Source organism: Crocuta crocuta, unplaced genomic scaffold (genome assembly GCF_008692635.1).
Source record: "Crocuta crocuta isolate KB4526 unplaced genomic scaffold, BGI_CrCroc_1.0 scaffold290, whole genome shotgun sequence".
NCBI lineage: Eukaryota > Metazoa > Chordata > Mammalia > Carnivora > Hyaenidae > Crocuta > Crocuta crocuta.
Window position 1 is genome coordinate 1,007,458 of NW_027527429.1, and position 11,609 is coordinate 1,019,066.

General features: G+C 68.5%; 1 protein-coding gene across 1 annotated transcript in view; it reads right to left on the reverse strand.

Moving 5' to 3' along the window:
- The window catches only part of GPC1 (glypican 1), a gene marked incomplete at its 5' end in the record, with an annotated part of 22,519 nt that overhangs the window by 451 nt on the left and 10,459 nt on the right, over positions 1 to 11,609 (reverse strand). The window contains 7 exons of the mRNA XM_077758331.1: positions 257 to 376; positions 680 to 813; positions 1,162 to 1,281; positions 1,360 to 1,490; positions 2,096 to 2,797; positions 2,858 to 3,103; positions 4,699 to 4,857. Coding sequence (XP_077614457.1) covers positions 257 to 376; positions 680 to 813; positions 1,162 to 1,281; positions 1,360 to 1,490; positions 2,096 to 2,797; positions 2,858 to 3,103; positions 4,699 to 4,857 — 1,612 coding nt within the window. The remainder of the gene's footprint in view (positions 1 to 256; positions 377 to 679; positions 814 to 1,161; positions 1,282 to 1,359; positions 1,491 to 2,095; positions 2,798 to 2,857; positions 3,104 to 4,698; positions 4,858 to 11,609) is intronic.

An 11,609-nucleotide genomic window follows, 5' to 3' on the forward strand; every position in this document is an offset into this window, starting at 1 on the left:
GAGCCACTGCTGTCGTCGCCTGGGGAGGAGAGGAGGCTCCAGCGGGGGACCCACTGCCAGGGGACCCTGGGCACCCGGGGGTGCCAGCTCTGCCCTGGGCTCCCCGCCCCGCCCGGGGACATCCTGGCCAGGCTCAGCTGCGCTTGGGGACACGGGCTGGGGGGGTGCCTGGTTGTCTGTGCCCAGACAGTAGCAGCATCTCAACACCACTGTGGGGGTCTGCGGGCTGGGACGGTCCTTCCCCTGCCTGACCCACCCNACCTTCAGCTGCATGATCTGCTGGCGGACGGTCATGTCAGGCTTGGTGATGTCCACCTCCACCTCAGGGTTGTTGATCTGATTGGCCAGGCCGTCGCCCATCACCTCCGGGAGGTACCTGCGGCCCAAGGGCAGGCCCTGGGTCACCGCCGCCTGGTCCCTGCTGAGGGGCACTAACCTGGCACGCCCTCGACCCCAAGTGCCCTTTGGGGGCGACGGGAGCCCATAGCAGTGGGGCGCGGACACCCTAAGAATGGTGCACACCGCAGGGGGCTGGCCGGGGGCGAGGGCTAGGAGCCTCGTCTGGGTTTCCCGTGCTCCCCTGGGTCCGGGGTCGGGCATGGCCCCTGCACACAGCACTTGGTGCAAAGGCCACGAGGGGCCCAGGAGAGACCGAGGAGGAGGGACAGCCTGCACCTACCGGCCCTTGGCCATGCCGTTCCAGCAGCGGTCATCGCTGGCGCTGCTCATGGCCAGCTTCTCGCTGCACAGCATCCCCGGGAGGCTGATCCAGAAGTCCTGGGCGTCTCGGAGCTGCACCTTGGCCTCGGAGACCTGCGGGGTGGGAGTCAGACTGTGGGGTGCCTTGCTCGCCCCCCTCCCACAGCCCCCAGGGATCACCCCTCACCAGCTTCTCCAGGGAGCCCGTGGGGGGGCTTCTCCTGCATCGCCCCCCTCCCCCGGGGAGCGCCCCTCACCAGCTTCTCCAGGGAGCCCGTGGGGGGGCTTCTCCTGCATTGCCCCCCTCCCCCGGAGAGCACCCCTCACCAGCTTCTCCAGGGAGCCCGTGGGGGGCTTCTGCATCGCCCCCCTCCCCCGGGGAGCACCCCTCACCAGCTTCTCCAGGGAGCCCGTGGGGGGCTTCTCCTGCATCGCCCCCCTCCCCCGGGGAGCACCCCTCACCAGCTTCTCCAGGGAGCCCGTGGGGGGCTTCTCCTGTAGCACCAGCTTGCCCGGGCGCTGCTGGTCCTCAGGCCCAGAGCTCTGAGGGTTCACCTTGGGGTTCCCGCAGCCCTGGATGACCTGGGGGAAGACCATGGGGTCCGTTGGGGTCCGCATCTGGGATGCCCCTCCACGCCCCCTGCGACCTCCTGCCCGCACCTTGGCCGTGAGTGTGTCCCTGTTGTCCTGGAGGGCGTTGATGGCTTCTGCCAGCCACAGGTGCACGCTGCCAATGACGCTCTCCGCCCCCGACGGGCCCCAGAACTTGTCGGTGACGAGCACCATGGAGTCTGGGACGGGTGTGGGCACAGGCACAGAGAGCACGTTGTAAGTGTGCACGCCAGCCACCCCGCGTCCACACGGGAGCCCACGCGTGTGCTGGTGCGTACACGCGCTGGCCCGCCAGGGGTCCGCTGGTGGCATGTGAGTTCCGTGCGTGCATTGCACACGCATGCGCTGGCACGGACTGAACCGATTCACACACGCTGGGAAGCTTCATGTCGGCCGGAATCACAGCACACGTGAGCACATTAGCACGTGCTGAGTGTGTACACGTGCCGGCTGGCGGTCAGCGCAGGTCGGGACTTACCTATGCCCGCCCACCTCACGTCAGCAACGCCAGCTCACACGTGTTGACGTGGATGCGTGTTGGCCCACCACGTGTCAGCACGTGTAGCGGCCGGCTGGCCCGCGCATGTGTCAGTTCGTGGGTGCAATGGCCTTACGTCGCGTACGTGTGGGCGTGGTGGGGCCCTTGCGGGGCGGGGGAGGACAGGGAACTAGGACCCCCCGGGCTCCATCCCAGGCGGGGCCTGCACGCAGAACGGCCCCCCGCCCCCGGGGCCCCTGGCCAGGCACTCCTGCGCGGCTCCTGTGCGTGGCAGTGACGGCTCACCCAGAAGGTTCCTCCACTCGGCATCGAGGTCGGCCTGGTTGGCCAGGCAGCCTTTGAGCACGTTGCGGCAGTAATCCGGGCAGGGCCGGGCACCGGGGACCCCCAGGCAGTGCGCGCAGTACACCAGCTTCATGACGGCCCTGGAGCACTCGGGGCCCAGGGGCACCTGCGGGGCCACAGCAGCCTGAGCCCCGCCTGCCAGCAGGCCATGCCCAGCCCCCAAGGGAGCCCCGGGGCGGAAGGCTCTGGACGGAAGCCAGGAGGCCTCGGCTCTGCCCCACCCGCTGTGGGACCTGCCCTTCTCGGGGACCCCTCTCCTCTCAGACCGTGACGCAGGCCTACCGCCGGTGAGGCCGCTCATCCCAACAACTGCTACCGTCTCGGCGAGCGACTGCCTGAACGCTGCCCTCGCGGAGCTCGCGGGCGTGAACAGTCTCCCGCACACGCGAGGCCCGAGGCTCAGGCTGGGAGGAGGGCGCGCCCAGGACCCCAGCTGGAGGCGGAGCCTGGGGACCGGAGGCTGATGCCCCTCCTCCTCTGTCACCAGGGGTTCGCACTCCAGCTGCCCCTTGGGGGAAGGCCCCAGCCTGCTCTGGCCTCCGAGCACGCTGCCCCCTTGGCTCCTGTGCCCTGTCCCCGGAGCCGACTCGGCATCTGGCGCCACACCTCCTCCCCTCCAGTCCTGCTCGGGACCCAGCCTGGCTGAGGATGGGGCTGCACAGCGGTCCCCTGCGGAGCTCGGTCCCTGGAAGTGCTATATGCGGCCCCGGGNGTCATCGGGCAGCAGCAGCTGAGGGTGCAGCTGCCGGAAGAGGCGCTCCAGCAGGCGGGCCCAGAACTCGGCCAGCGTCTCCTCCAGGTGCAGGTTGGCGCCGCGGTAGTAGAGGCGCAGCTCTGCATACAGGTCCCGGAAGGCCCTGGCGCTCTGTGTGTACAGCTCCCCGAAGGCACCGGGAAAGGTGTCCTGCAGCGCCCGCTCCGACTCGTTCAGCAGGTGCTGGAAGTGATCTGGCGTGGGGGTGGGGGCGGGGGTGTGAGGCCTCCCAGGGCCTCCTGTCCCCCCGCACACCCCCTACGCTGGGGCAGCCAGGCCGGGATTCAGGGGGCTCTGCCCAGGACCCCCGAGGCTGTGACAGAGTCAGAGCCCAGGCTGCAGAGCCTGGAAGGACCCTGGGGTGACAAGGCCTGGGTGGGGGTCCCCTCTTGGGTCTCAGGGCCTCCAGCTAGGACTCCAGTTGACACTTCTGAGGTGGGGGCAGACAGGGTGTCTCAGTGACCCATGGGATCACCTGTAAGGTGGGCAGGAAAGTCCTCTGAATCAGGGGATGGGGCCACCCCCTCCGCTCTTTCCTCCTGTATGCCTCCCCCAGCCCCCCCCGCCCCCGCCGAGGGCCGGGGTTGGATCTCCTGTGGCCCTTGGGATGCGCCCAGAGCCCCAGACAGATGTGGTGACGCCTCCCGGGAGGCAGGGCATGGGATGTGCAGACCTCCGTGGTTTGGGGGGTACCCTGCACCCCGGAGCCCAGAAGGGGGTCCTGAACAGCACCCCCCCCTGCAGTCTAACCACACGGCTCCTCCACCCTGACTCGTCCCGAAGGGCTGTGGCCATCCTCCTCCCTGCATAGGCCCCGAGGGGTTTCCAGGCTCCCCTACGTCTACCCCACCCGAGGCCGTGGGCCGTAGGGCTGGCCCGGGCAGGACACCCTCTGTAGCAGCCCAGGGGGGAGGTGGGCGGCTCCCGGCCAGGCTGTAGGATGGTGGGAAGGAGGCGGGGGCTGAGGTCACAGGCCTCAGGAAAGCGGTGCTGCAGGTTGTTTCCGGGCTGGGCCTCAAGGCCACTCAGGGCTGCCTGCCGGCTGCAGACTCACACTCTCCCTCCTGCCTCAGCTCGGGCTCTGCCGGAGAAGCTCCTCCCTCCAGGCAGACTGCAGGCTTCAATCTCAGCTCAGAGGTCACTTCCTGGGGGCCCCACCCCAGCGCCCACACCGACCCCTGAGGCGACCACTACGGACGTCGTCAGGCCAGCCCATTCTTTACCGTCCAGGGCACTCGCTCTCTGCCCAGACACGGTGTGAGACCTGGCGAGGGCCAGGGAGTGAACGCCACACACAGCAGCTGCCCGAGGTGAGATGTGAGGGCCACGCTTGGGGCCCCAAACTCCTGCCCCCGCGTCAGGGCAGGCCCAGCACTCAGCCCCGCCCTCGGGGCCCTGGCCCGAGCTCGGCCGTCACACTGAGGTTCCTGGCTCTGGGCCACCTGCCGGCCGGTGCAAGGCCCGTTCGTGTCTCTAGTGACAAGGGGTCACCTGAGGGCAAGGGGCGCCCTCTAGCCTGACCTCCCCAGACGCACATGTGTACTGCTGAGCACAGCACGGGGTGGGCAAGGTCGCCTGCCCAAGACCCCACGCTCATGGGTCCCCTACTTGGGGCCCTGCGTGTGGGCAGCCTTCTGCCCCCGTGACACCCCGAATCTCAGCTCGCAGCCCGGAAGTGCTGATAACCGCACCCGCCCTGAGACCCCGCCCCCCCAGGAGAGGTGGCCCCGTGCCCAGCTCCCCGCCGCGTCCGTGCCCGGGGGTCCCCGAGCCCGGGCGGCCCGCTCACCGTCGAAGCTCTGCAGCTGGGCGGCGAGCACGGCCTGCAGGGCGCGGCCGCTGTCCAGGAGGGCCGTCTCCAGCTCAGCCCGACTGCGGCTGGCCAGGTTCTCCTCCATCTCGCTGGTGCAGCAGGTGTAGCCCTGGGGGCAGATCCGCAGGTGCTCCCCTGTGGGGAGGGGCCGGCGTCAGGGGGAGGAGGGGCGCTGGAGGCCGCTGGGGCTTGGGCAAGGGGCAGGGACAGCCTCGGGGACCAGGAGAACTGGCCCTGGGGCTTGGCGGGGACTCTGGGGCAGGGCGGGCGTGGACAGCGGGCCCTGGGAAGGGACACAGCTCCGGCGGGGGCCCCGGGGTAGGCGGTGCCGTGCCCAGCGCGAGACACAGGGGCAGAGGGTCCTCCGCAGGCCACCCTCCAGGCCGTCTGCAGCCGGACTGGGCATAACTCGAGGGTGCAGAAGGCTGAGCCCGGGGCAGGGCTGTCAGAGGTCGTCTGGGCCCCTCGGCCCCCTGCTGCCACCACGCAGGTGAGGAGCGCTGTCCCAGGGGCTCTGGAGCAGCTCCCAGGGCTGCCTGTGCCCCTGCCTGAGCCCCGCCTGAGAACGGGCAGGGAGGAAGGGCCCCCCGGGGTAGGGCGGGACAGCACGCCAGAGCATGAGGGGCGCAGCCTCACCCAGCCAGGACATGGCCCAGACACAGACCTGCCGGGGGCGGGGCAGGCAGGACACCCCCATGTCTCCGGAAGCCTGTCCCTTCCCCTGCGCCCCCAAAGCCCATCACTCCTCACGCTGCAGCCTTGGGCACTGGCTCCGGGGCAGCACCACTATCCACGTTCCCATCCTGGGGTCAGGGGCAGGTGCTCTGTCCACACAGCCCTGCCGATACACCGCTGAGCTGGGCTGGGCTGTGCCTAAGCACCTGCCGACCGCAGAGGGAGCACCTCTGAAAGTGGGCAGGTCCCCGCGTTACAATTACGGCCGCCCTGAGGGGGGCGCTGTGACCCCGCTCTACAGACCAGAGACAGAGAAGAGACTAGTTTCCTGTCCAGTCCGTGCGGCAGTGAGACCCCAGCAGCTCAGTGAGGCTACCTGCTCTCAGGCCCCGCGCCCCCCCGGGCACCTCAGCGCCCTCCCCACCCGTCCCCACCCTGCAGGCAGCACTTCCTGCCTCTAAGCTGTGGGGGCGGTTCCCTCCTGGGGCCAGCCTGGGGGGCAGGGGTCTGGCAGGGACAGGGGGGAGGGCAGAGAGAAGTCATCCTGAGGCTGATTTCGCCCCGAAGAGCCTGTCAGGACCATGGGGTCACAGTAGGCTGGAGGATGTTTGTCTGCTGCCCTGACACCCCACCCCCCTCCCCGGGAGCAGAGGAGCCTGTCTGGCCTCCGTGCCCATCAGTGCGACAGGCGCTGCAGCGGCCCGCAGGTGGGGCCTGGGGGACGTTTGGGGGGCAGCCTCTTTCCCTTCCCCCAGATGCCGTCTGGTCTCAGACACCTGCTCCCTGCAGGGGTGCGTGCCCGGGGAACCCACTGCCCCCTCTCCCAGGGCCCGGAAGTGAGGCTAGCATGTCCGTCTGAAGGGGGCTGTGGCCCCCACCTTGGGGCAGGGCTGACCACGGGGTAACAGACTGGAGCTCAAGACCACTGGTGCCCATCCCCCGGGAGCCCCAGGTCGGCGGGGGTGCGGCCCCTGGGGCTAAGGCCTGACCGTCTGGGTGAGTCGGGCCTTTCAGGGCCTTGTGGGAACCAGCTGGGGTTCAGGGTGGGAGCCTGGGCCTGACAGGTGGGGCCCTGCGCCCCTTCTCCCACGGGGCAGGGTGCGCAGGTGCCTCCAGGCAGGGGGGGCTCGGGCAGAGAACGGCCAGAATCGCTCCCTCTCGGGGCCCTTTGCGGACTGACGTGCGGCGTGGACCCTTCCCTGCAGGAGGCGGGACACCAACCAAGATGAGGGTCCCCTCTGTGCGGTCCCCGGGCCCCCACCAGGAGAAGCCTGCGCTCCGCTCCTCCGTGAGGGCCCCCAGCTCCCAGCGCTGCTGGGGTAGGGGTGGGGAGGGCGAGCTGGGGCTGTGTCCTGGGGCAGGGGCAAGTGCCAGCCGGGCTTCAGGTGGGCCCCGGCCGCCAAATCCTAAGTATCTGCGGGCTGGGGGGCGCGCAGCATCCCCGGCTGGCCGCCCTCCCGGGCCCCTGGTGGCCCGGACCCCCTCCCCCCAGCCTGCCGTNCACCGCGGAGAAGGGAGCCCGCCCCTCCTGGGCACAGCCCACGTGCCGCGTGGGGGTCTGCGGGACAGAGGAGGCCCTCCCCGGCCCTGGCAGCGCGAGGCAGGCTGACCGCATGCCACTCCCCTCGCGTCTCAGACCTCTCCGGCCCCAACCCCCCACCTCTCGCCCAGCACTGGGAGGCGTCAGGGGGTCCCCTCTTCCCACTGACCCTTCCACCAGCTGGCGGGGGACCAGCCCTCCTTCCTCCTTCGGTCCCTGGGCTGTGTTTGCAACAGCTGGCCGGTCACATCCGGGACTCTGCCTTCCCTTAGCCTGCGGGGCGCTTCCTCCCTCTGCTGACCCCAGGGGTTGTCGGGGATCCCGGAGAGAGACTCGGTGGGGGTTATTCCCCTCCTCCGGTCCCTACCTCCCCTCCCCTCNTTTCTGGGGGGGCAGACCACAGGTCCCCCTGCTCCCCTCCAGATTCAGACCTCCTGGGGTCACCCCAGATCCCAGGCCCGCACCAGTCTATGACTTACACATCTTTAAGGCTCACACCCTTCTGCCACCTGCTGACCTCAGCTGTCCCGTCTTAGCCTCCTCAGGGTGTCCCCACCCAGCAGCCACCCCCACCAACACGATCACCCCGAAGCTTTAGCCCAAGACCCCCTTCCCAACAGTGGTCACCATCTCCAATGCAGGACACAGACCTCTTGTGTCCAGGCCCAGCCCGGAGGCCACCTGTGTCTGGTGGCGCTAGAGCCCTCCCAAGGTGACTGCAGGCGGAAGATGGCGCCACGCCAAGCCCATCTCTGCAGAAGCTTCTAGTGTTCACACAGAAGTATGCAGACGTCCGCTCAACCCGTCTTTAAAGCCACATCCCGGGCGCTCTGCACCACCTGACCCAGCGGCCCCAGAGCGCTTGTCAGTGCAGACAGCCTGTGCCGCCCCCCTGCACGGGCACACAGCTCCAGGCGCCCAACCCAGCAAGCGAGAGGCCCGGGGCTGGAAGGCAGGGGGGGGGCTGCTTCCCAACCCCCTCCTTTACTCAATTCTGGACCCTACATGGGGCTTTGCCGGCAGACTGGGGGCGTGCGGCTGTACAAGGCTTCCCCCTGGGCACGTGCCCTGCCCACTCCTGCACCTCATCTACTTCCAGGGGCCACGGGGTCCCCCGGCACGTCTACCAGCCTGTGGGGGTGGGAGACACAGAGCAACTGGGAGGGAGGTTCCCTGGCCACAGCGGAGCTCCAAACCTTCCTTTCTCACCCCCCCACCCACGAGCCCCCAGAAGCATTTGCCCCTGACCAGTCCCTATCAGAGGAACCCACTTGATCACCCAGAGTCCATCCAGAAGGGTGGCCTCAGATCCCCTTTGCAAGAGACATTTCAGCCACTATCTCCTACTCCCCCAAACACATCAACAGCACCCATAACCCCTCGTGCCCCCGACCCAACCTGCTTCCCTGCCCCTCACCGACCACCCGAAGCCCCCCACCACCATTTCAGGCAAATGACAGCGTCACCAAGGAGCCCCTGCCAGCGCTGCCGCAGAGCCTCCGTCACGCACTGGGACCCGAAACCGAGGGGCGTCGGTGCGGACAGCTCCTCCTCGGTGGCTGGGAGGGAAGAGCCCCCCAGGCCTGTGAGGGGCTGCGTCGCCGGCGCGTGGAACAAAGGCTGGGCGCGCTGGTGCCCTCGCCGGGCACCGCGCNTTTTTCTTTTAATTTTTTTTAATGTTTTATTTATTTCTGAGAGAGAGAGAGACAGCGTGAGCAGGGGAGGGTCAGAGAGAGAGGGAGACACAGAGTCAGAAACAGGCATCAGGCTCTGAGCTGACAGTCAGCACAGAGCCCGACGCGGGGCTCAAACCCACGAACCGCGAGATCATGCCCTGAGCCGAAGTCGGGCGCTTAACCGGCTGAGGCCCCAGGCGCCCCTCCTCCTGGCTTACACGTGACACAGGGCCACGCGGCCCGCAGAGCCGCAGCTCGTGGGACACCTGATGCTTGTCCTGTCCCCACGCCAGCGGCGCTGCAGCGGCCGCATTTCAGCGGGAAAAACAGCCCTGGCACGTGGGAGCTCAGGGAGCACCCCGAGTGACGCGGAGAGACCGTTGTCTCTGAGTGCCCGCCTGGTGCCCGCAGACACCCTGCTCTGCAGCCCCGCCCCTCCCCCCCCCCCCGGNTGACGACGACCAGACCCCCACTGCTGTCTGGGCACTCAAAGCCACCACATCTGCTGCCCCGGTCGGTCCCCTCCAGGCCTCCAGACTCTCACCTCGGTGACCGGGGCCTCGGGGCCAACTGCTGATCTTCCCCCGGGAGACCCCCAGCCCCACCTGGCCACAGGCTCCTCTGGCCCAGCCCCGCCTCCTTCCGGGCACCCCCCTAGGACACCGGGATTGCGCTCACCAATACCTTGTACTCCCCTGCGCCCTGGCCCTGGCCTCACCTTCGCCTGAGTGCCGCCCCACAGGAGAGAACCACCCCCTCAGGCCACCCACCTCTCGGCCAGCCTGCATTTGGAGAGACCTGCCGGGCAGGTGGCTCTTGACCAAAGTCCCCTCACTGAGGCCACAACACCTAAGAGCCCTGAGGAAGGGGGTTTCACCAGGTAACCACGAGGCTGCTCTCGGTGCCACCCAGTTCTTGCTTGAGACCTCCTGGGCAGGCGCCCTGCCGCTCAGCGCCGGGTCTGGGGGCGCCGGGGCCAGGCAGCGGGCCTCATCAGTGTGGTCACAGCTCTGGCCGAGAGGCCGGGCCCCCTCCAACTGGCCTCCCCAGGGTTGCGTCAGGGTTGACGGCTCACACCATGACCTCAGAAGAAATCAGGGATAAAGGGGCCCCTGGGTTTGTGCCTGCTGCAGCTAAGACCTCAGGTCTCGGGCACAGGGCAGGGGGCTCTTTCGGGGCCCAGGGGTGAGAGCTCCCCAGAATCTCTCCCATCAGGCCGCGCCCAGCCCTGCTTTCTCATCCTTGGCCCAAGCTGGGCTGCAGGGAGCACTCCCTCGGGCACGTTCACATGCCAGTGGGCTGGGCAGCGGTGGGGCGTGAGCGCCAGAGGCTCCGCACGGCCCTCCGATCCAGGATCCAGCGCGTCCGCCCGCCCTCCCCTGGGGCCCGGGGCAGCTGAGGGGCCCTCTAGTGTTCCCGGGGAACAACCCGGAACCGCAGGACGGGACCCAGCTCAGGGGCCCTCTCAGCTGTGCTCCCTGCACAGACACGACGCAGGCCTGCCCATCGCCGCCCCCCCCCGGATGCCCAACACGTAGAGGGCCAAGGACTCCCGGCTGGGCCGCAACACCGGGCAGGACCCTCCAACCGCGGAGCCCCCGGGCGCTCACGGTGACCTGGGCCCACTCTCGGCTCGGGCCCCATAGATCCTGGAAAGACAGGATGGGAAGGAGCAGAGGGCTCGGCCCATCCTCTGACGCAGCCACTTCCCGCCAAGCCTGGAAGCCATGTCCCAAGCCGTGGGCACCCGCCGCCTGGCTTCCCAGCTCCTCAGGCCCCCGCTGGCTTGGGACCTGCCACTTCCGGTAACTCTGGGTCCCAGCGCCCTTCCTCCAGGGCCCACCCTCTTTCGATGCCAACTCAGGTCTCCCTCCAGGAGGCCTTCCCAGGCCCCTCGGGGCCACAGCACCCGCTCAGCAGAGGCAGCCCACCCCGGGGGCCGGCCACGCCCCTGGCGGCAGGAAGGCCACTCTGGCTGCTGGTGGGGGCTCCACTTCCTTTCTCGTCTCCCTGCCCAGCACCCGACGCAGACCTGGGTCAGTACACGTGGATGCCTGAAGGCACCGCACAGAGACTCGCTGTCTGGAGTCGACATTCAAGGAAACACGGCTTCATGCCATCGTGGCCCCAGGGCGGTGGCCTCAGACCCCTGACCTGACCCCTCCCGCAGGGGGCTGGACAGCGGGCGGCATGCCGGTGCCAGAGGGGGTTTTCAGGGTGAGCCTGCCCCCCCACAAGGGCGCCCTTATTCTTACAGAAGCCCGGCGCCTCCGCGGGAGACGCAGTGCCCTCGGTGTGCGGCGCAGGGCGGCAGACCCGATCTGCACAGCAGCCCCGCAGCCCCGCAGCAGGAAGTGGCGGCCGCTGAGCAGTGCTGGCCTCCCCACCCTCTCCTGCTGCGAGACCTCCCCGGACTCCAGTCCCGGGCGGCGTCCTGAGCAGCATGGTGGGCACCCCCCGCTGCCCAGCAAGTTGCAGACGGCCAGCCTGCTGCCCAGGGAGGTCAGTCTGCCTCCGCCCACCACTGCCCTTGCCAACGCAGCTGGCAGCACAGCTGGGCAGGGGGCTGCAGATCTGGGCGGGACGCAGTTCAACGTGAATGTCAGATAAATGGCATTATGTTTTAGGATGAAACGTCTGGCCCAAAGGCACTGAAAGCAGGGGCTGGGACGGAACCCTGCGCGCCCCCGGGCACACTGCTTACTTGTAAGAGCCAGAAAGTGGCAACAACCCGAGTCCATCCACGGAGAAGTGGGTGACAAATGTGGCATAGCCACAGGATGGAATATCATTCTGCACTAACGAGTAACGAAGTACGACACCTGCTACGACGTGCAGGAACCTGACCTTGCAAACACCATGCTCGGAGCGAAAGAAGCCAGACTTGAAACAGCAAACGCTGCGTGACTCTCCCTCCATACACAGAGGTCCCCACAGTCAGATTCACAGGGACAGAGCAGAGGGTGGGGGCCGGGGGCGGGGCGGGGTGGGGCTGG